Consider the following 24,896-nt stretch of genomic DNA (forward strand, 5'->3'; position numbering starts at 1 on the left):
GCTGATGGCTATCCAATATAAGGAAAAAGCACTGCATAGTTTCGTGTACGTAGGAAGTATGTTTGAAATACATGAAATTTTGAATTTTGACTATCCGAGAACCCTCCTTGGGAGCTGATATTCGTAAAAACCTATCTTAGCGGATGTCAAAATAACAAAAAGAATAAATTTCCCAAATTTCAAGTCAGTAGGTCTTACAGTTCCTGAGAATTCGCGACGAATGCATCATCGAGTGGTATTTCACTTCATATAAACTTTAAAAAATCATTTTCATCCATTTAAGAAAAACATGTAAAGAATACACCTCCGTGGTGCACCCACAGGATACTCAAGGATTATTCCATCCAAATTTCAAATCTCTAGCTTCAACAGTATAGGCTGTGAGTCTCAGTATCAGATGAAGCTCTTGATGGAAATATATTTTCACAATTCAAATTCCAGACCTCAAATATCCAAACGACCTAGACCGTGACCTTGACATTGACCTTGACCTGGGTAGTGGACAACAACATTTCAAAGTTATTATAATAATTCTTGCACGGGTTAAAGAAAAACGTTTCCTCACAAAAAATAAACATTTATTTACTTATTACTGTAATATCTATACTTTGAATAAAAATATATTTATTGAATTGAAACCATGAAACCATTTCCGAAATAGGGATAGTTGAAAACGGGGGAAAAAAAAAGTATTTTATGAAGTGTTGGTGCTGCCAAATATTTCATAATTGCAGATATGTTACTTTTTAAGAAGTGTAAATAACAAATTTTATTGGTTAATCTTTATCTTAAAGCAAGTCATTTACTCTGACTTTATCAAAGCATATAAAACAAGCGGTTTTTTAATCAACGAAATATTTTATGGCCCTTTTTAGTTCCTTGATTGGCTATATTTCTGGACCTGCAAAAGTGGCAATAAACCTATAAACAAAACAACATCAGTCAGTCAGTGGACGAGGGCGCCGGCGGAAAACATGACGGACGTCGCGTTTGCTCAGGTTACGATAGGGAAGGATACATCCACATTGAAGATATTAAATACATTTGTTATCTCCTGCAGCAACTAACAGCGTTGCCAAGGAAGACACGGTGGGTTTTTATCTTGCGAAAAAAACTTAAACAGTTTCGTGTACAAGACGCTTTTATTGGTTATAACACAACACACGAGAAACATGCAAACTTGATATTTATACGTCGCCGTTTGCTTCAGTAGCAAAAGTCGGTTAACAGCAAATGGCTGACGGTGTCTGTGAACACAAAATTACACACTTTTAATTCCATGCAACGAGTACCAACACAGAACGAATAACAACCCTGACAGATATGTATAGAGATTATGATAGCAATGGTAACAAACACTGTAACTTTTGTATTAAAATATTCTTTGAAATATTTTACTGATACTTCCAAAAACTATGTTGCAAAATTAAATTAACTTTACACAATTCAAATCATTAACTGGACTTAGACTTATAACTTTACGCAAAATTACAAGAACTTTATCTTACACACAATTCAGAATATATACTTGACTTAGACTTATACTATTAACGTACGCCGCGAGTTTGGGTCCGCCCTCTATTTATATAATAAACATTTAAATCAGACCTCTAGTGGTCTTTTCGCCTACACTCTATTGAGGTGCGGCCAACTCGTAGTCTTTATTCCTAGTTCCGGCTTTCCGGCGTCTCAGTCCGGTCTCTATTAGTTAACTACTCTATGTACAAAGTCAATTCCGGGTAAGTTCACCAACGCTGCCTATAAACCCTCGTCGCCGTATGCGGACGACGTAGATGTCGACCTCCACTCTCTTTGCGCCGACTCGCTCTTTCGCCACTCGCTGAGCGAGTGTCCCTAATCAAAAATCTGCTCCCCTCACTATTTACCTTCAGGGGGTATTCGCCCACCCCTGAGGACGTCAAATTTGATTAGCAGCTTTCCTCAAAATTACTCGCCGAACGAGTTCCTACTCGCTCCTGGCGAGTATTGGTGGCGAGTCTTTTTTTTGTCGTGGCATCTGAGGCTAAGTCTGTTTCTTCATGGTATGTCGTCTGCGGCTAAGTCCCGATCCAGAGTGAAAAAGTTTAAGTTCCACTTACGGCCTTGTTGGAATTCGGCTAAGTCCCACCTCGGCTTCGGACGGAGGTGATAGACTCAGGTGACGGCACGGCCGCCGCAGGCAGAGTCCGATTGGGACCTCTGGATGCAGGGTGACTGTCTCTCGTGGCGGAGCAGCGATCCCTTCTGCCCCGGGTGCGGATTCTTCTAAGTCGGTAGCGTCGTGGAGTAGCGAAGTTCCGGGCGTCGTGGGCGATGGCGGCAGCGTGACGATCTGTTGTCTTCTTCGGAGCGGTGGTGTAAGCCGAAGCCTCTGGCTGGCAGCCAGGCACCTTCTGCTTGCTGCTTGCTAACAAACCCGTATTTATACCCGGCGACCCCCAGGTGACATCATCAATAGCCAATCAGCGCAAACCCGAAGTGACATCATCAAGAGCCAATCAGCGCAGACCCGAAGTGACATCATCAAGAGCCAATCAGCGCTCACTGCGTTGTTGCTAAGGGCTCGGTCACCTGTGAGTCTCGGGTCGGGTCGCCTCTGCCTGTGAATCCCGTGTTTCCTGAGGCCTAGGAGTTATGCAACCTCTTAGACTCCCGTGTATTGCTGTTGTCCTGCCTTTTAGGGAATTCTCGTTAGGTACCTAGGTATTTCCTACCATAACACATTCATTCATAAAGTCCCAGTTCATAAGAATACAGGAATGTCCGAGATTCTCTCCTCCTCTGTATTGCAGACGGAACCCCGCTACTGCCGGTGGGAAGCCCTCTTTTCACAGACGAGAGAGCCAAACGCCCGATCGTGCATCTTCGTTTTTTTTTTTTGGTTCATTGTAAAAGGTTAGGTTAGCTACATTATAAATACTTTAAAACATTGTGGACGGTTGATTTGGTTAGGATAGCTACATTAAAGATCCTGTGAAATCATGTAAACTGTTTCCTAGCCCTGGATAGCTACATATTAAAAAGTTATTTGCTAAGCAACCATAAAATGATTTTACAGTATTTTTAATGTTACCTAATATAACCAACCATCCAAAATGTTTTAAAGTATTTATAATGTAGCTAACCTATCCTTATCGACCGCAAAATTTAATGCCACACCGGTTTATACAGTGAGATAGAACCGAAAGAAAAAAAGCGAGCATGACCTTCGGGCAACTTCGGGGAACTTCGGGTGTGGCTCTCTCGTCTGTGAAATGAAGGCTTCCCACAAACCGAAGCCACTGCTGTCGGGCCACGAATGGGCGCGCGTTCCTACAGACTGCGAGGAACTTCCTGAAGTCGCCGGGCAGTTATTTTTTATCAGGAGGATTTCTTGAAATCGATATCAGGGTACGACTAATGTATCCATGTCGAGGATTAAATGCGGAAAAAAATGGCAATTGATTGTATTTTGTTTTGACATTGAAGTTTTTGACGTGATAAGGTCTTATAAATCGATGTACGCCGGCTGTACACACGAAAAAGCATGACTCAATTGTCACGTTCCACCTGAGCCGAGCGTGCAAGAACCGGCCAACCACCGTGCGAGAAAATATTCTATAATATCAAACAGGTTAAGGCGAGCTTTTTAAAAGCAGCAATTTAAAAAAAATATATATTTTTTTGTCCAATTTCGTCATTTCAAATTAACAATTTATTGGCATTGATTTGATTTCAGAGTATTTCTATAACTAATTGTTCGTGATTATATTTAAACAAATTATTTAAATTAAAATTACAAAAACTGTAAATAATATTTGAAAAATTAAAAAGTATGCAATTTATCATCAATGTTTTCTTATGACGTTATCACGTAAAATTATCGTCCGTAAACCGACTTTACAGACAACCCCCTTTTTTTATTTATAATAAAGCTTCTAAGTAAAGAGAAAATGATCAAATTTGTTTTTGGCACATCCCTTGCAGGTGCGATGCTCGGAGCCAGTCACACACTGTTCCTCCGCAGAGCTCAGGCACGTGCTGGCCTGGGCTGTTGGTGGCGACTCCCACAGCTCTTGAGGCACCTTGGTTCATTGCGAAATTACATTTTCTGGTTATTAAAAAAATACACAGTTTTTCATAAAACAATTTATTGGTTGTATAAAATTATTGTAACAAAATTAATTCTTGAATATTAAAATTATGACAAAAAAAGAGCATTAAAAATTAAACAACAATTATAAGCCACATTAAGTAAAAAAAAAATTACTACCAGCTGATGCATGGTCCATTGCAGGTTGTCTGCTGTAAAACATAACATATTGTATTGGAAGTGTAAGAGGAGTTGCTAGTAAATTTTATCGGCAAACTGATAATGAAAAACTAAACATAATAAGCTCATGGTATAGCTCCCAGGTTTTCGAATCTTGGAGTTCACGGAGAAGTCAGGGAGAAAGGAGTATCGCCACCACTCCGTGTTGCAACTCACTCGCTCTGCTAGAACAGCTTTGAGCCATTAACCTCAGCTTCTATTGTGCTTACACCAATGACTAGAGTTCAGGATAAATACTTTGTAATCAAAATGAATTCATTTTTTAATTCAACAAAAGAAGCTAAAGTATCAGGTAAAAAATAAAATAACAACAATCAACAAAAGTATGTTATTTATGACATTATGCGCATCTATTGTTTACAGTAATACCATTACGCCCAGAAATTGGTTCAAGACCATCCAAGGTCGCCCCCAACCTTCATCTGTGTTACCGAGAGTGATGAATTATTTATGTGAGTAGAGAAGTGAGGCAGGTTCTAGGCCATCCAAGGTCACCCCCAACCTGCGGTGGTCATATTGAAGGGGTGCAGTGTTTCGGTGAGTAGAGGAGTGAGGTGTGTTCTAGACCATTCAATGTTGCCCCCAACCTACGGCTATCATGCTAGGTTCTTTTAATACAGTGTTAAGGCAAGTTTTATACCAGTCTAAATCTCTCTCACACTCTGGCTAGCATTGTAAGGAGGTGCAGTATTGCAGTGAGTAGAGGAGTAAGCATACTTTAAAACTTAAGTCAACTACATTTATTAAAACCTTATACCAACACAAACATTGTTTCTAAAATATGATTTCATTCTTAAAAGTTCTTTGTAATGATCACTTTGTGTATAAATAGGAATTTAATGATATTGATAATGTTATTTAAATTTATAATTAGGCATTACAATATATATTAATACTTTCTTCTAATGTAATCCTATGAATCACTTAATGAAAACAATGTAGACTATCTATATCATCCAAGATTTCCTCCACACCACATCTTTCATTGTGAGGGAATGCAGTCTTCTGGTGAATAGAGGAGTGATGCAGTTTTTAGACAATTTAAGGTCACCCTCATCCTGCATCTATCATGCTGAGGAGGGTACAATGCGATAGATTGTGTAGCATTATTGTGCTCTGTGAGAATCAGGGGTACTTATTCCCAATACTGAAAGCATGCGTGCAATCCTGGAAAATTGGGAGAGTAACTTATATTTACTAATAGATTTTTGTACAACCACACAGGAGAAGCAATTAGTGAAAAAAGTCATAATTAATAGGCTCTGTGAAAACATTAATCTACAGTGGAAATTGATGTGAATTGCCAGTTGTTTTATACATATAAAGGTAATATTTGGATAACTAAGATAACAGATAATTTTTGATATTTCTTATTTATACAATTGATTAATAATGCATCAGTCTACACTGTTTTCAATAAGTGTTTGACATAGGCTTACCTAAGGAAGTTTTAGTAATTGATACAGTACCCACTTAGATTAAATAAAACCTTCTTAAAATCATAGCCATTATGTATGTAAACACATTGATAATGACATAGCATGTTTAAGAATAGAATAATATTTTAGTAAACAGATTTATGTCAGTAAGAGGTTTTCAAAATTGGAGTGACTATTATTTACAATATGTTTACTGCCTGAAACATGTTCTTTAAATTCTAAGCTATAAATTATTGTTTCAGAGGAAATACAGGAAACACTTTGTAGTACAAATATATATATATATATATATATATAAGTTTGTGCTACTAATTTCACCATGAAACATAGCCTGAAAGTTTGGTGTTGCTTTATGTGCAACAAGTGTACTTGCAAACACTTGTGCAAACATTTCTAGTGTCTGTGTAAATGTGTATATATATATATATATATATATATATATTATAATTATTTATATGATTAATGGGTACTCCATTGTAAAGATATTGCTACATTATGAATGCTACTATTAGTTAACCAGGAGCAAATAAAATAAAAATTGTTTAAATATTGCCATTTGTTGCATGAACTTAGTTACAAAACATTATGGCTGGCTTCCACAGATTGGCTAGTGGCGTAAAAAATAACTGCTACAGTTCTTTAATGTGTTAAGAGTTTGGCTGTTTTCTTTAAGTGACAGAGGTAGTTGACCTAAGTGGTACAGCAACTACGGTACCAGAAATCCTGTTCGTTTAGAAGGAGAAGACGTTCACTGCAAAACGTGCATGGCTAGAGACAGAACACAGGTGGCTGGCTTGAAGGCGTGGTTCTGGCGAGAATCTGGCAGGACTCCAATTGCCAGAGGCAGCTTGTCAGGGCAGTGGCACTGGCAGTAGTGCTGTGGCACTAGTGGCAGTCACTGCGAGGACCGCACAGCCAGACACAGCACCAGCAGGAACCCAGCCTGCAGGAAGAGGGTCCACGCGGCGAGGGCGGCCACATCGACAGCTAGGCTGGCGTTCTCCATGCCCATGTCTTGCAGCAGCTTGTCCGGGCTGCGGTACTGGCAGTAGTGCTGTGGCACTAGTGGCAGTCACTGCGAGGACCGCACAGCCAGACACAGCACCAGCAGGAACCCAGCCTGCAGGAAGAGGGTCCACGCGGCGAGGGCGGCCACATCGACGGCGAGGCTGGCGTTCTCCATGCCCATGTCTTGCAGCAGCTTGTCCGGGCTGCGGTACTGGCAGTAAGGCTGCGAGCAGTCGAGTCCGGCGCGGCCATAGCCGTAGGTGGTGAGCATGGCCGCCTCGAAGGCGTAGCGGTAGTAGCTGAGGTGCGCGAGCCCTCGCACGAGCCACGGCATCTCGCCCAGGCGCATGAAGAACCCGGAGAACAGCAGCATGGGGATGTTGACGGCTGCGACCAGGAACACGCCAAGCTGCAAACATCGAGCTCTACGTCAAGGCTTCCGCAGATCATGCCCACTCGTCCCTGCTCTCACGGGCTCACACCGGTTGGTGTGGCACAGTGGTGAAACACAGTTCTCACATTTGGAAACACCCTGTGTTGAGACCTGTGCCAGCTTCTCTTATTTAGGTTTTCCCTGATTTAAATCCAGCAGGGCCATTTTCGAGGCATTGATGCAGTTTTGCCCAGTACATTTAAATATGAATTTAAGGGTACATTATTTGTAAGCATTAGTTAGGGCAGTATTCCAAGACATTCGGGTAAGGTAGTGAATAAACACTACCTTGTTGGGATACAACTGTAACCTAACACGCAAACCGTATTCCAGAACGTGTCCAAACCCAATCCCAGTTAGGTAACGAAAAAGCAACCGTTTTAATAAACAGAGCCCTGCGCGAGGCTAGAAACTGACTTCAATGCATTCTAGCGGACGTTTGGCAACCATCGATACATTTTCTATGCCAAATATCCTACAGATAGAAGCACGATCGTGCGAGTTAAAATGCGTGATTTTAATTTTCTCACGTGCTATTAAAGTTGCGATTATGTCTTGTTATGACGATTAAAGTGTACAAAATGTATTCCAGAATAGTTTCTCAATATCAAAGTTTCATTTGGACAAAAACACGCTTGGAATGTCCCCCAATGATCATAAAAATGACTATATACAAGTTAATAAAGATCGCAGGCTTTCACAGCCATTGTCTGAAATTGCTTGACTTCTGGGTTGTAGCAGAGTCCAAGGTGAATAACCTCAGTAGGTACTCTACCCTGATGATTGTGACTGCAATGTCGATGGAAAAGTCGGTGATATATTCGCCGTGGATGCGGTTACAACTCAGAAGCCAAGCAACTATACACAAATTAATGGCACCAGATGCGATTCAGCCATCGGGACGAAATCATCAAAAAAAATGAGCTCTGTGCATGCGGGTAATTTTGAAATCAGAACAGCAAGAGTTAGGACACCAAAATCTATTGCCTAAAAATAAAGGACTGGCTGTGTCCTATCGTGCGCTAGGAATATAGTTAAGGTTAATGAGTCACATGTTCAACACCTAAAACCTTATTTTTGTGTCTTGGAATACCGACCTAGGCTTGGGCACAATGATATGTAAATATGTACATGCAGATAAGAATGGGGCTGCTTAAATGGTTCATAACTTATGACAGAGTCAGAACTTTTTATTTGCATCCCAAAACTGAAGTGAATTTCTCAAATATGAAAATCTTTGAATGTCAGTATACAACTGTTTTATTTACTTTCCCTTTAGTTGCAACTAGCAGGCAAAATCATGTTTTATGAAAACATTTAATTTTCAAAGATGTAATTGGATGATGAATGTTGATGTCAGAGCCTGGAACAAGGAAGTTTCATACCTCAAAAGGATAATGGACATGCTATGTATGGCCTCTGCGGACTTCAGAAATGCCAGATACTCGGATGTCCAGGACTAACCTGCGAATTGAAGATGGCGCCGATGACGAGTCCCATGGTGTGCGCCATCACAGTCATCAGCACACACACCAGCCACATCAGGGCGAAGCGGACCACCTGGTTGGGCTGCGCGCTCAGGAAGTAGCTGCACAGCAGGAAGAGAGTGGGACACACCACCTGTGGGCAGTTCATGGTCCTCAACCTCCTGCCAGCTGCTGCTCCACTGTGGCATCTTGCACACCAGCCACAGCGCCGCTATCAGCAGGGATGGCCCTCAACGGCACATAGCGAAGTCCATTACTAACAATTTTTTTGCAGTACCAGAATTATGTAATAACCAATGTTCCAGTATATACAACATTCTGATGTAATTAATAATGTTCGCAGGCTTTCACGGCCACTGTCTGAAGTAGCTTGGCTTCTGGGTTGACGTTTCGGTCGACATTGCAGTCGCCATCATCAGGGAGCAGTTACCTAACTAGGTTGTAGCCATTTCCTTGGCAAATACCTAGGTAGGGAACTGCTCCCTGATGATGGTGACCGAAACGTCGGTGAATTATTTTCCATGGACACGGCTACAACCCTGAAGCCAAGCTACTTCATTCTGATGTAATGTTTAGCAACAAAAAAATTGTGTGATTTCAAAGCATTTTCTAAACAAACAAGATATATAATTTTTAAATTTTAGTAAATACACATCTTTTTACTAACGCATCATTAACACGATTAAGCTAAAATAACGTTTTAATACTTACTTGTAAAGGAAATTCCGCCATGATTTTCGCGAGGTAGTATGACAAGATCGAGTACCAGTTATTAAGGTGTTCCCTCAAAAATACTTCTCTTTCCATAGGAACTGTAAAGAAAAATAACAGACCAATTAAAGTAAATCGTGACAATACAGAAACTAAAATCAGTTATCTGGTTTCCATCGTATTTTTGAGGAACTACATACAATTTGAATTAAAATTGCTATATTGAAATTTGAGCACATATTCTATGTAATATGAGTTCAATGCCCAAATTAATTTGTTTTGCATAATATACCTAAAAATTAACTTATACATTAAACTGACAGTTATATTTTAATAACACGTATTAAAGTGTTTTAAAGCAACCAAAATAAAAACAAAATTTTAAAATTTAAAAACGTATGGTGATGATATATATATTACTTGGTAAGTTAAATTTAAGCTAGAAAAAATACAAAGTATTGTTTAAAATGTACCAGTAGTTCTCGACTTATTAGGTATAAAAAACTTCAAAAAAAGCAAAATGATATTTTCCTACAGATCGATATTTCACTTGAGTTTGAATGTAAATTTTTCACAAAATAAAAGTTTTTTTAAAATGTTTGGAATAATTATGATATTTATGGTTAAAATTTAATTATTAGCTTTTCGGTATAGTGACGAGTAAGGTATTCGCGGTAATTGTAAGTGTGGTACATATATACAGTATTAGTAAATATGTTGTAGCTCTTATTGAATACGGGCTGATACATTGCATGCTACAGGAACCAAGTTCAAACTCAGAGTTAATTTTGAATAAAGTGTTGAACGTATTTTCTAGTTGCATTAATTTCTTCTAATAAGGTGATTGCGTTTGGTTATTACCTTAAATTTTGTGTAGGTATTCTATTGTTTTGCTCTGCTTTTCAGGGCACTTGATTTAAGGAACAGCGACAAAATTCAAAATCAAAAATTAGAAAAAAATTAAAAAAATAATATTTTAATTTTTTAAATTACTTTAGAGGCCGTTCCCAGGCAGGTGTCTGACTTGGGTAGGCTTATCATGGTGTGGGTACTCCTCTTCACTACAAGGATTATTTGACTATGCTATCTAGATTATGGTTTATTAATATGACCTTGAAACACCCTAGATCACAACACTTGTGCCTGAACACGACCTGCGAACCCAGAGAAAAGCACACGCACTCACACGTCTGGACGGTCGGCATGGCGCTCGAGAAGTACAGGAACATGAGGAAGAAGAACAGCAGAGACATGTTGCTGGCGACTTTCGCAGCGTCGTTGCCGATGTCGTAGTACACGGCTCCCAAGACGAGGGCTATCAAGACGTGCGCCAGGAGCCTGATCTGAGCCAAGTGCTGCAACACAGAGCAGTCGAACAACATTCAGCAGCTCAGCAACACTCGACAGCAGCTCAACAACACTCCGCAGCAGCTCAGCAACACTTGGCAACAGATCTGCAACACTCGGCAGCAGCTCTGCAACACTCGGCAGCAGCTCTGCAACACTCGGCAGCAGCTCAGAAACACTCGGCAGCAGCTCAGCAACACTCGGCAGCAGCTCAGCAACACTCGGCAGCAGCTCTGCAACACTCGGCAGCAGCTCAGCAACACTCGGCAGCAGCTCAGCAACACTCGGCAGTACTCTTACGTACTCGTGGATTCTTGTCCATCCATTTGAGATACGTCATGATTTCATGGGGTCAGATGTAGCATAGGAGAGATTGCAAAAGAGAGTACATTATTTAGATATAACTGTCAGTTTGAAAGAATTGACAATCAGCAACATAACAAGAGATCTGATTCTAAAAGTGGTCACTGACAACATAACATTCAGTAAAAATTCCTAGTTCAACATCATTATGTCGTAGAGAGATTGAGAAATGTATAGTGAAGATGGATAATAACGGGCAACATGGTCAAACTTCATTGTGGAAGGGAAGAGGGTTTGTCTGTGCCAGCATGCGATTTCAACTGCAGGACAAGCAGACCTGTGCCATCATGCCAGCAAAACCTTTCTGACCAAACAGAGGCCATAAATACATAACTAGTGTCAAAGATCTAAGTTGGTTAGGTACATGCCGCACTTGGACTCACCGTGTCCCTGAATGTGCATATAAGGGACCTCCTGAGAACTATCCAGAACTGTAGCGCCGTGCTGGCTGCGTAGGGCGAAGTCCTGCTGTCTACTGCATCTCGCCGCAGCATGGCCGCTGCAAACACAACACAGTCTGTGCGGGTCTCTACTGGGTGGGCCTGCATCACTCACACTCACACTCACACATCACCTGCCTCACTCACACCCAACACATCACATACATCACTTACACTCACACATCACCTGTATCACTCACACCTCAAGTATGTTTATGTTCACGCAGAGATTTATTTACAGTGAACTACATCCATTGAGTGGTAAATATCTGAAGATAGTATTCTAGAATGCTAATGCTGAAATTGACAATGCCACTCACCTGTTTCATCGGAAATATCTTGGCTATTTTCTGACCCGGATATTTCGTCTTTATTTGTGAGTCTCTTGAGCGCATGTGAATGATATTCGGTGTTGTTGGTGACGAGACAGTCCAAGTTTCCCCCTCTTTCTCTGTATGCGACTTCTATAGCTGTAAGTTGGACAGTTACAGAGTAAATTAGTTCCACTGCACAATACTCTCTTATTACATAAATACACAACAGAGTACTTTCCTATTTCTATTTTTGGCTCTCACAATTATTCTGACAATTCAGCTTTCAAAATATCTTCTCCTGCCTTCATCGATGTATGTAATGTATATAAGGGACATACATAAACATATATGTAACAAAATTAGTGTTTAGGGTAAGAGTTTTTATGAGAAAATTTGGCACAGGAAAATGTGATGGGAAAAAGGGGTTGTCGCTCAAAAAATAATTACTGCAGCTCTTTTAAAATACGCAGCACTAATCCATGAAGATTATCTGTTTATATATATTTTTTTTATGTTTTTCAATAAGTTTAACATGAAAGTATATTAAAAAAATTTTAAACATTGTTAATATACATTTTCAATAATCTTGGACTTTACATTCGAATATCTTTATGTGGCATGGATGGTATAAACATGAAATTAATTTGTGACTAACGCCATAATGTATTTTAAATGGTGTGTAAAAATAAAGCAGAGATGTTTAATCTCTATGAATTAAGCTATTCACGTGCAAATACCCAAAACAAAGTTGTCTCGACTGCCCCGGTGCACCCAGCAGCAATGCTATCCTGCAGAGCACGCAGTAAAAGACATCCATGAGGGAGACTGGTTACTGGTTACTAGTTACTAGTTACTGGTTACTGGTTACTGGTTACTTATTACATGTTACTGGTTACTTATTACATGTTACTGGTTACTGGTTACTGGCTACTGGTTACGTGTTACTGGTTACTTTTGACTGGATACTAATTACTTGTTTCTGGTTACTGGTAACTGGTAACTGGTTACTGGTTACTGTATACTTTTTACTGTATAATGGGTACTTGTTACTGGTTACACGTTACATGTTACTGGTTACTGATTACTGGTAACTTTTTACTGGTTACTAATTACTTGTTACTGGTTACTGGTTACTGGTTACTGGTTACTGGTTACGTGTTACTGGTTACTGGTTACTGGTTACTTTTGACTGGATGCTAATTACTTGTTAGGTACTGGTTACTGGTAACTGGTTACTGTATACTGGTTACTGTATACTGGGTACTTGTTACTGGTTACTCGTTACGTGTTACTGGTTACTGATTACTGGTTACTTTTTACTGGTTACTAATTACATGTTACTGATTACTGGTTACTTTTGACTGGATACTAAATACTTGTTACTGGTTACTGGTAACTGGTTACTGGTTACTGTATACTGGTTACTGTATACTGGGTACTTGTTACTGGTTACTCGTTATGTGTTACTGGTTACTAATTACTGGTTACTTTTTACTGGTTAATAATTATTTGTTACTGGTTACTGGTAACTGGTTACTAATTGCTGGTTACTAGTTACTGGTTACTTGTTACTGGTTACTTTTTAATGGTTACTGGTTACTTTTTACTAGTTAGTGGTTACTGGTTACTGGTTACTTGTTACTGGTTACTGGTTACTTGTTACTTGTTACTTGTTACTGGTTACTGGTACTGGTTACTCGCCGAAGTCCGCGCGGTTGTAGTACTGCGGGCACTGGAAGCCCGCGGCGCCGAAGGCCTCCAGCATGAGCTCCACGGGGCCGCAGTACAGGCAGCGGCCCTCCGACAGCACCAGCACGTCGTCGAACATGCCGAACAGCCGAGAGCTGGGCTGGTGCACCACACAGGTGACGGTGTGGCCTCCCACGGCCAGCATCTTCAGGTGACTGATCACCTGCGCCGAGGAGCAGCTGTCCAGCCCGCTGCGTCACACCACCACTACCTTCAGTCATCTACAAGCAGGTGCACTCAGGAGCAGCTGTCCAGCCCACTGCGTGACAACACCACTACCTTCAGTCATATACCAGCAGGTGCACTCAGGAGCAGCTGTCCAGCCCGCTGCGTCACACCACCACTACCTTCAGTCATCTACAAGCAGGTGCACTCAGGAGCAGCTGTCCAGCCCACTGCGTGACAACACCACTACCTTCAGTCATCTACCAGCAGGTGCACTCAGGAGCAGCTGTCCAGCCCGCTGCGTCACACCACCACTACCTTCAGTCATCTACCAGCAGGTGTACTCAGGAGCAGCTGTCCAGCCCGCTGCGTCACACCACCACTACCTTCAGTCATCTACAAGCAACTGCACTCAGGAGCAGCTTCCAGCCTGCTGCGTGAGACCACCACTACCTTCAGTCATCTACCAGCAAGTGCACTCAGGAGCAGCTGTCCAGCCCGCTGCGTCACACCACCACTACCTTCAGTCATCTACAAGCAGGTGTACTCAGGAGCAGCTGTCCAGCCCGCTGCGTCACACCACCACTACCTTCAGTCATCTACAAGCAACTGCACTCAGGAGCAGCTTCCAGCCTGCTGCGTGAGACCACCACTACCTTCAGTCATCTACCAGCAAGTGCACTCAGGAGCAGCTGTCCAGCCCGCTGCGTCACACCACCACTACCTTCAGTCATCTACCAGCAGGTGCACTCAGGAGCAGCTGTCCAGCCCGCTGCGTGACACCACCACTACCTTCAGTCATCTACCAGCAGGTGCACTCAGGAGCAGCTGTCCAGCCCGCTGCGAAATGACTGTGTAATCGAGTTCCTGAATCACATTTGTGGTTTAAGTCAAGTTGAATTTTAAACAATTTACAAATCAACAGAGTGAATACTTTATTTCCTTCCTAACAAACATTTTTTTCCCTAAGAATAAACTGGTTATAACACTAAAGTTTTGAACATTACCTGGTTGGCTCATCAAAGAACATGACAGGTGGATTGGTAATTAGCTCCACAGCCAGTGAGAGCCTCTTCTTCTCTCCTCCAGAGAGCGAACTGACTTTTGTGTCGCAGGTGTTTGACAGTCCTAACAGTTCCAGGATCTCCTCAATCTGCCAACAAAAGAAGATTACATTTGTTGAAGAATAATATCTTTGAAAATCGTTCTGGTGATGCACCTACATTTCTTGTATCAATCAAGAAACGTGTTTTAGATATAATTGAGTTACATATTCCCTTTGTCACTGAATTAAATAATGATTTGATGAACATGGCTATTAAACATATGCATTAAATGAAGATGATCAATTAGCTTGAAGTTTATAAGGCATAAAATATTTCCTTCTGAGTGATCAGCAAAAATACAACACACAATTCCACAAAGTTAATAACAGAGTCACTTCAGCTTTGTACATAAATATTGCTAACATAAAAATAGAAGAATGTTTTTCGTACACATACACACAAAGTAGAGTTATCCAAATATGTCATTTGCGTGAATCTAAAGAACCAAAGACACTTCTCTAAAAAAAAAAAAAAGACAATAAATATAGCGTGTTAAATGAGAGAGGAGGCTGGAAATCCAATCCAGACATCTCCGAGTACGGACATGGTCTCCCACACCGTCAGCATGAGCAACAGTGAATGATACAGTGCTGGAGACATGACACTCACCACACTATGCTTGGAGATGGACCTCAGTTGTCTCCCGAGCTTGAGACCTGCTGCCACCTCCATGGTCTCCCACACCGTCAGCGCGGGCAACATTGAATGATACAGTGCTGGAGACATGACACTCACCACACTACGCTTGGAGATGGACCTCAGTTGTCTCCCGAGCTTGAGACCTGCTGCCACCTCCATGGTCTCCCATACCGTCAGCGCGGGCAACAGTGAATGAGACAGTGCTGGAGACATGACACTCAACACACTACGCTTGGAGATGGACCTCAGTTGTCTCCCGAGCTTGAGACCTGCTGCCACCTCCATGGTCTCCCATACCGTCAGTGCGGGCAACATTGAATGATACAGTGCTGGAGACATGACACTCACCACACTACGCTTGGAGATGGACCTCAGTTGTCTCCCGAGCTTGAGACCTGCTGCCACCTCCATGGTCTCCCATACCGTCAGCGCGGGCAACAGTGAATGAGACAGTGCTGGAGACATGACACTCACCACACTACGCTTGGAGATGGACCTCAGTTGTCTCCCGAGCTTGAGACCTGCTGCCACCTCCATGGTCTCCCACACCGTCAGCGCGGGCAACATTGAATGATACAGTGCTGGAGACATGACACTCACCACACTACGCTTGGAGATGGACCTCAGTTGTCTCCCGAGCTTGAGACCTGCTGCCACCTCCATGGTCTCCCATACCGTCAGCGCGGGCAACAGTGAATGATACAGTGCTGGAGACATGACACTCAACACACTACGCTTGGAGATGGACCTCAGTTTTCTCCCGAGCTTGAGACCTGCTGCCACCTCCATGGTCTCCCATACCGTCAGTGCGGGCAACATTGAATGATACAGTGCTGGAGACATGACACTCACCACACTACGCTTGGAGATGGACCTCAGTTGTCTCCCGAGCTTGAGACCTGCTGCCACCTCCATGGTCTCCCACACCGTCAGCGCGGGCAACATTGAATGATACAGTGCTGGAGACATGACACTCACCACACTACGCTTGGAGATGGACCTCAGTTGTCTCCCGAGCTTGAGACCTGCTGCCACCTCCATGGTCTCCCATACCGTCAGCGCGGGCAACATTGCGAACTCCTGCGCGATGTAGCAGCACTGCCGACGGAACTTCTCAAGGTGTCTTCTCTGTCCGTTGACCAACACAGCGCCAGCCACCCCAGTTGTCCTGCAGCACGTCGATCACCGGCCTCAGAGCTTACACACCACATTCCCACATGGAGGCCATTTCAACCACGGCACTGTACATGTTCCACCAAGAGTAGACCTACAATGACTTTTGTGAATCAGGTACAACCAAGAAGTGATGTTAAAAACACTGGAAGATGAAAGTTAGCGATAGCAGATGCTTGTTCTGTGAGTAGAATGAATGTTCTGCTCATTTAATGGCGCTTACTCACTCGCTTCTTCACGTGCCTGGCGACTAAAAATTCTGTAATGTCGCCGGCGAGAATTTTCAAACATCAGGTGCTACCCTATGCAATTAAGGTTAAGAATTCCGATGAGCGAGTTTTGCGTTCAAATCGTTCCGCGAATTACAACGCGTTGGGCGAATTACCTCCGCCGCTGAGCTGGCTGGTTACCTTGCTCCACCTCTGCACTGTCCCTTCTGGCTGGCGCTGATTGGTCCGCCTCGATCGGACTAAGTCAGAAGTGAAGAATACAAGTGTTCAACTTCTCACCAGGTGCAGAGGCTGAAGTCCCATTTCTTCGGGCAGCGTGACGTTGTAGTGTCAGGCAACGAACAGCGCGGCGTGACAGCACGGTGACGTCATTCTCTCTCTGTCGGTTGTGTTGCTCTCTCTTGCTCTGATGGTCTGCGTTGCTCTCTGTCTGTATATCGCCCGAGACGACCTGTAGATACTGTCCAGTCCGCGCCTCTCCGCCGTTCCAGAGCAGTGCAGAATGCAGGCGGAAGGAAACACCGCTGAACTATTTTCAAGACACGTGACTTGTCACGTGGTGACTCCCGCTCCCGTCTCGGTCACGTGACTGCTTCTGATCACGTGACAAGAGCCGCACAAGCTTGACGAGGGGTTAGGCAACCTTCAATGATTTGGTGTCTGATGGTTCATCTGTCTTCAGGAGAACAAATTCGGAAGGGAAAGAAGACTTGCGCTGAACCACCAGCCTTGCAGTGCTGATTTCAGGGAACTGTTTAATATGCTGACAGATTTCTAAAGAAAATTCACGCCAGTCTGTCTCGACGTGATGATACGGCCATTAAATTTCACCGTAGCTCATAGCAGATGCGGGGTGACACTTACTCGCACAACTGATACGACGTTCAAAGTACTTGCGTGCGTGTCTACGTAAATGTCTCTTCAAGCAAGCAGGTCATGTCGACTCATGGCGAACTACTTTCTACATCCACCAGTCGACCGTTCCAGGGCGAAACCAGCTCAAAATGTTGCATTCCCATGACGTGCGAAATTTGTGAGAATTCATTGAAACTATCCCGAATAACTTTAAACTGTTTCCTTATTAAGGCATAGGCACGGTCACTATTTCACCACCAGCGCGGACGAGGTCGCGCACTCCGTCACAGCCAATGTGAAGGTCACGTGTTGGTTACTTCACACACAATCCCATTTCTCTTCACACCCAACGGCGCGCTAGAATGGCGAGCAGATGAACCACACACTAAACTGTTTTAAGCTCACACACGTTAAAAAAGGATATAAAAGTTTCTACGTCCCCACTTCTGAATAACTATTATATAGATTTAATATTATTACTTAAAACCTTAGCACTAAGTAAAACTAAGGAATAAAAACTTAAAATAACAATTTTAAATCTCACACCTTCTAGACTTGTATAGTTTATTTTAAACTCTTGGCCAACTTCTTAAGCATTCCACCAAAATTTAATGTTAAGTATAAAAGATCAACCAGAAGAAATAAATAAAAAATATTAGTCATAAAACCGAATTAAATAAAGTATATACAACAAAACAAACATAATATGATTAAAATAAATACCAAATTAGTGGCCGTAGGGAAACCTACGCCACAATAGGGTGGTCAATACCAGGTGTAAAGAGAGCTCTTATGGTGGGAAGGCCAGTGATGAGTGAGAATATTTATGTCATCTTAAATTATAAACATGTATTTTTGGTATTATTATGGAAAGAGTTAAAATATTGTTTAAGAATACCTAAACAAACATAAATTCTACAACAGCTGCTCACTATCGATTATTGAAAAATAATGTAACTTTTGATTCTAGTCCAGGTGATGTTCTGAAAATTGATTTGGTCCTTGTTAGTATATATTTGTAGCTGCAAAAATTTATTTCTATGCATGCACAGGATAAATCAATTATTGTTAAAGATGTATGATTGCATTCTAGCACAGTGGAATATTAGTTTATATTTGTTGAAGCATCCACGACTGCTTTTGGATTCCAGTGAATCACTACTTCAAGACTGTAGTTTTCACTTATTTGCCAAACACGAGAGATCAAATAAATAAGTCTGCAATAGACAAACACATCAAAATCTAAGCTAGCTAGCATGAAGAAACGGGGATGGCCAATAACATAAATAAGTTTCTTTTTGCTAGGAATATTAATTTGTCTTTGTAAATGAATATGCAACATTAATGTTTACACTGAGATTATCATGTCTTTGTATATAGTCGCAAATTCAAGTACTCTGGAGTTACGATTTATTCAGATTTGATCTGGTACTTACTCGCCTGTTTAAAATGTTAAGAAGTTGGTATTTCATGCTGGGCTGCACATTAAATATCGAGCCCTTGAGTTTGGCATCATTTTGGAAGCCTACAATTTACTTCACGAAGCTTCGTGTCCCTAGGATCCATGCACACGATAGTGTTAAATATTTTTGTACACAGTTCAGTAATACTGAATGATAATCTTCACAAAGAATATGCAGTAACATCGGACGTACCGAAATCCTGATAGTATGTTTAGTAAAGTGGTCTTCCCGGCGCCAGACGGTCCCAGAATGGCGGTCAGTCTTCCAGCGAGACACTGGCCACTCACTGACCTCAGCACTTCCTTCACTTGGTTCCCTGCAAGCAACACCATCCATCACTCAGTTGCCTTTATACCGCTCTTAGAGATCTCAAACATTTAAATTTATTCAAATTTGGCAGGAAAAATATCCAGATCCGAATGATCTCAGGGGAAAAGAGCGCTAAATAACGCTTACAAAAAAACAGCTTGAAATTAACCTCACGCACAGGTGACATATAGATATAATTTCAAAAACTAAACACATAATGAAATGTCATCCTTCACCCAACAAGAGTAGGGTATTATATATACATAGTTTACAAAACAAACATATTAATCTCAACCACACTAAGAATTTACCCGCCACGTCATCCTTGTACGCAAAGCAAGTAAACTTGACTCAAGCTGGTCACTGACTTAAATTAAGCAAGTTTGCTGAAAGTGAGAATTTTCTTTTTCTCTCCAGCACCGAGATTTTGTGGCAAGTTTTCTCTGGACTTGACTGAAAGGCTTGCAAACTTGACATGATGAGACAAGTTAGCTTTTATGGACCCTTTATTTATATCTGGGTATTTACATTAAAACCAGACATATGAGGATAACTTTTCGACTGAATCAGACACTCCCGACAATCTCTGAGCGTGTCCTACCAGTCTGCGAAGCCTCTATCTTCGAAGCTACTCTTCAGGGAGGATAAAAACTCGTTTAACTCCGGAAACCTGTTGAGCGGGATTAGAGCAGCCAATTTATATTTATTTTTGACGTGATAACGTCTTATAAATCGATGAACGCCGGCTGCACGCACAAAAAATTGTCAGGTTCCGGCTGAGCCGAGCGTGCAAGAACCGGCCAACCGCCGTGCGAGAAAATCTTCTATAATATCAAACAGGTTAAGGTGGACTTTCTTTAAACTAATTGTTCGTGATTATATTTAAACAAATTATTTAAATTAAATTTGCAAAAAATTGTAAATAATATTTGAAAATTAAAAAGTATGCAATTTTTTATCAATGTTTTCTTATTACGTTATCATGTAAAATTATCGTCCGTAAACCGACTTTATAGACAAACCCCCCTTTTTTTTAATTCATTCTCTGTCGACAAACACGTAATAATAAATGGACCCACAGTGGCACAGTGAAAGCAGATGGTTGTGGACGGGGTGAGGTACAGTGACCCACCTTCACGGCGCGGCGCCTTGTACGACAGCTGCTGGAACTGCAGGTTCACAGGGTTGCCGCCAGGCCGCGCCACCCAGTCCCGCCGGCTGTCCTCAGGGTCCGTGGCCATGCCGACCCTGCCGGCTCCCTCCTGCAACAGCCGGCCGTCCCTCAGGCCTGCTTAAAACACTACATTTTCCCCGGGCTTGTTTTGTTGATCCATGTTCATCATGAAAATAAAATGGAGTTGTAAAGAATTTATTGAAAAGTTCTTTTTTTCTTTCACTTTGCCAAGTTCATCCCACGAAATCGTCGTTTACGCTACGGAAACAACGTGGGGCACATTCTACGCACATGACGTCAGCATGTTTGTAAGTTCTCGGAACATGCCCACTTATATTATGGAAGGTGAAAGTTGGCCGATGCTTGTGTTGTGTTTACACGTGTTGCGTAGTTCATGAACCCGGCCTGAGAGCTGGTTCCAAGGTCCTGGGCGCAGGCGGGAGTTCCTGCCTGCTACACGGCACACCCACTGGGACCAGAGATCTCCACGGGCGAGAGTCGCGCACTTTCACCCGCTCTCCGCCAGCGGCGCTGCAAGCAGCACAGCTAGCGCTCCTGGTGGCGGACTGCGGACTGCGGCGTGGCATTCCATTCCAGTTGTTTTCATGGCCAGACGGCAGAGGAGTATCTGGCAGTGCGCCAAACTAGTAAGCGACAGTTGCGGAGCCGAGAAGGCTCTTATATCATCATCATCATCATCATCATCATCATCATCATCATCATCATCATCATCATCATCATCATCATCATATATTATATGTGTGTTTATAAACATTACATTGTCAGTTACATACAGATTAGTGAACATGGTTTTGAAATATATTTACCTCGGTACATACATTAATACTAACCAAAATTAAGAGGAAAAAAAAAAATTTGGGTCTAAATGGTACATACTTCTGAATATGTTTCTGAGTGAAGTTTGTTTACGACAAACAATATTTATAATGTAAAGAAATTACGTTCTTTAAATGATTCGTGCAATGGGGAATTTTGATTTAATGCAGTTTTTTTTTGGACATACGCCATTGCAGTTTTGCCCTGTTTGTAATGGAAAAAATTCCGAAAATCAAAAAGAAATAAAAATATGAAGATAAAAAATTCACAGAAAACAAGACTGAATAAGCGGATGGACAAACGGAACCAACGATGAAACTGAACAAGCACTATGTACAACACAACGACGATAGCACTGACGAACACAGAATATTTCCAGTGACAGCAGTTGCGACGTTTCGGGAATTGTTTTTGTTTAATAAGTTATACACCTCCATGAAAGAGCATACAATGCCATAACACTAGATGAAAATAATTTTGTATGCTGTTAGAGATATGCACACACTATATATATATAACCAGCTATGTCTCTTTCTTCCCGTTTAAACATTAAAAAAAAAAAAAATCTTTTGTCTAAAATAATTTTGCAAAAATAAAAAATTCAGGTGAAAATAAAAAAGGGCAAAAATTTATAGTGTAATCAAAATTATTTGTAGGCTATTATTTTCTCAGAAAAATATACTTTTGAAATTGGTCTGCAGAAAACAGATACTACATGTATTCTAATACCTGGCACCATAAGAAAGTAAAACAGCTTCATTTTGTTTACTGGAAAAAAAAAATCATCTAAAATATTTATGATCTGTTTATGTATTCGTAGACGATATTAATGTGGCCTTGCATTTTAGTTGAGACTATACTGTATTTATGTTTTATTATAAAAACCAATATAAATTTCCCCTGAAGCAGTTATTTATTATTTATTTAAAGTTATCAATAGTTCACTAGGTACAGTCCTACCAGGAAGGACTTGGTGTCAGGTGTCAGATACGCCCTCAGAGCTGACACGCTGGCTGGCAATGTGCAAGTGCTAGAAATATATTTTTTTCTTTCCCTTGCAAACTGTCACGTGTTATCTGCCACGTTATTTAGCTATAATGATATCATATATACCATATATAGGTACAGCAAAAACTTTCATGTAATTTTCACAAGGTAAATAAGCATCGCGTGTGGTTTGTTTTGTACGTCATGATGCGCTGTAAAGTGAACACGGAGAAGAAGAGCAGCAGAGCAGCAGGGCAGGGCAGGGCAGCAGGGTAGGGCAGCAGGTTAGTGCAGGGCAGCAGGGTAGGGCAGCAGGGTAGGGCAGCAGGGTAGGGCAGGTCTAGTACTCACGCCATTCTCTTGCCGCTCAAGCCGGGCGATGCCACAGCTAGAGGCTGCCATATTTTATACAAAACTGGTATTACATCTCCCGCCTGATAATAATTTTGTTGTTGTTGTTGTTGTTGTTGTTGTTGTTGTTGTTGTTGTTGTTGCTTCTTCCGCTATCTAGATCTAGACCAAACAAAACCTTTTACCACTCTTGAAGCGGCTGTTTGCTACCATGGCCTCCGATAACGCGATAGGTCATCCAGCATATTAAGGGGCCCGTTTGGCCAGGGGTGTATCTGTGTTACTGGGGCAGGGTGATAAGTGCGACGCTCGCTGTGCTTATAGCGTAGTATCGCCTCTAAGCGCAAGACTCTGAACTGGCGCGCAGTCTTCTCGTCACGCACAGGACAACTGTGAAATTTCAGCGGTGACCGCAACATTATATGGAATATAAATTAAGGTGAAGGAGTAATGCAAGTCCCTTCAGTGCTTTCAATAATCTGTACTCGGTTTATGCCTAAAAATTACTCTGAAAACACGTATTTCGGCCTTTTTTTAAATCCTCCAAAAATTTATTTTAAAATATTAATCCGGAATAATAACTCTTTTTGACCCTCAGCGAATTCTTAAATGCTTTTCCTAAACAGACCCCACTTTACGAATGTAAACGTTATACCACCTGAGGGGTATTTCGATGCTACACAATGTGCATAAACGTTATTGTCCAAAAAATTCAATTTAAAAATTCGTCTGATGCATGGCAACAGTGCGCGCAGAAACCAGGACAGCGGCGTGTGTTGGAAGAGAGAAAGCGCGCCCATTTTCTCTACCGTGAAATATAAGAGTGGCACGCTCTATAGATGTCCAGATTCTGCCTCTACCAGCTCTTTTTCCTGGACCATATCCTTCTTTTCCTTCACTGAACATGCCTGCTGAGTGCTAGCACTACTTAACCTCGCATGAATTAGCCCATACATTTCACTGTATCTGTGCAGGTTTTACCTGGGTCCAGCTTAACTTGCTATGGTCTAGAGCTAAGATAGGGGAGTTAGTCATGACATCAGTTGCTGCCATGGCTGGTCAGTCCCTGACTAGCACAAGATGCATGCTACCCTCTCTGCATGGCTTAAACCCAGCATGACCAGGCGTAGAGGCTACAAACAGGGCCGCACCTGGAGTCTTCCCTGACCCAGACCCCTCCCAAACAAACACACTCAGTTGAAGTTAGGTTAGGGAAAGAGAGCTGTCCGGATGTTGCAACTGCCGTGCGATCACCGGACAAGTCTGCGGTGGACACTCGCTGGAGCCCGCCCTTGCACGCGGCTGTCAGTGTTTGGCAATACTGTACACTTGGACATGTCTCCCTAGTTGTGTCACGTCATGGCACCTCACTGATAACACCCACCCGGTACCTTCCAAATCAATATCTGATAAAATCGCCTTTTGGGTCTTTGTCTAGTTTATCTACATGATTATGCAATCACGCGTCGTCATGGCGTAAACAATGAGTGTATGAGGCTGAGTGCACGAGAGTCTTTGAAGTGAAACACAAACCTAACCTCTCAGCGAGAAGCGTGACATACAGTCCATGAATACGTTTAAATTATTCATCCGTGTTTATGCTTTCTGCATGAGTTTGCATGCGATAAAGGAGCTCTCATAATAATTAAGAAACCCACATTGCAAACGAACAGAAAAATTGTCAAATAAAAGTTTTTTTTTCTACTGTTGTGTATTGTACTAATAAAATTAAATTGATTTTGTTAGAGTAAAAAATTACATTTAAAAATCCAGTTAAACATAGTTACATTTAGGGTCCTACACTCTGAAATAAAGGAGGCTCTGAATAAAAGTTGTAAAAGACTTGTGCAAGCAAGCAGCCGGACATGAGGTACACTCCGCGCCGGGCACTGTGGAGCACCGGGTGGAACGCCAGCCTGCCTGCACGGCGACAAGGGCCTACCTGCACAGAGAGGCGACTGTCCGGCGACTGCACGGGCTGACCGCTGCTCGCGACTGCCGACT

At 42.0% G+C, this 24,896-nt stretch overlaps 1 protein-coding gene and 1 long non-coding RNA gene across 4 annotated transcripts; both read right to left on the reverse strand.

The window, feature by feature from the left end:
- Positions 1-1,123: 1,123 nt before the first annotated feature.
- On the reverse strand, positions 1,124-2,380 carry LOC134538628 (uncharacterized). Its single transcript, XR_010076179.1, has 2 exons — positions 2,100-2,380; positions 1,124-1,247 (listed from the first exon to the last, which is right to left on the reverse strand). It is a non-coding gene; the product is annotated as an uncharacterized LOC134538628 (long non-coding RNA).
- Positions 2,381-4,115: 1,735 nt separating this feature from the next.
- Positions 4,116-24,896, reverse strand: LOC134538072 (ATP-binding cassette sub-family G member 4-like). 3 transcript variants are annotated; one of them, XM_063379060.1, is made up of 12 exons: positions 24,835-24,889; positions 20,676-20,805; positions 19,427-19,550; positions 15,610-16,681; positions 14,776-14,921; positions 13,556-13,794; positions 11,861-12,010; positions 11,484-11,599; positions 10,577-10,745; positions 9,391-9,491; positions 8,657-8,812; positions 4,116-7,168 (listed from the first exon to the last, which is right to left on the reverse strand). In XM_063379060.1, the coding sequence occupies exons 2-12, from the start codon at positions 20,782-20,784 to the stop codon at positions 6,824-6,826; spliced, it is 2,727 nt and encodes a 908-aa protein (XP_063235130.1). In that variant the 5' UTR covers positions 20,785-20,805; positions 24,835-24,889; the 3' UTR covers positions 4,116-6,823. The 3 variants fall into 3 exon arrangements, with proteins under 3 accessions (XP_063235130.1, XP_063235129.1, XP_063235131.1); XM_063379059.1 differs by having other exon boundaries at positions 15,484-16,681; XM_063379061.1 differs by having other exon boundaries at positions 4,117-7,168; positions 16,492-16,681; positions 24,835-24,896.

The sequence above is a fragment of the Bacillus rossius genome, chromosome 13 (genome assembly GCF_032445375.1).
Source record: "Bacillus rossius redtenbacheri isolate Brsri chromosome 13, Brsri_v3, whole genome shotgun sequence".
Lineage (NCBI taxonomy): Eukaryota > Metazoa > Arthropoda > Insecta > Phasmatodea > Bacillidae > Bacillus > Bacillus rossius.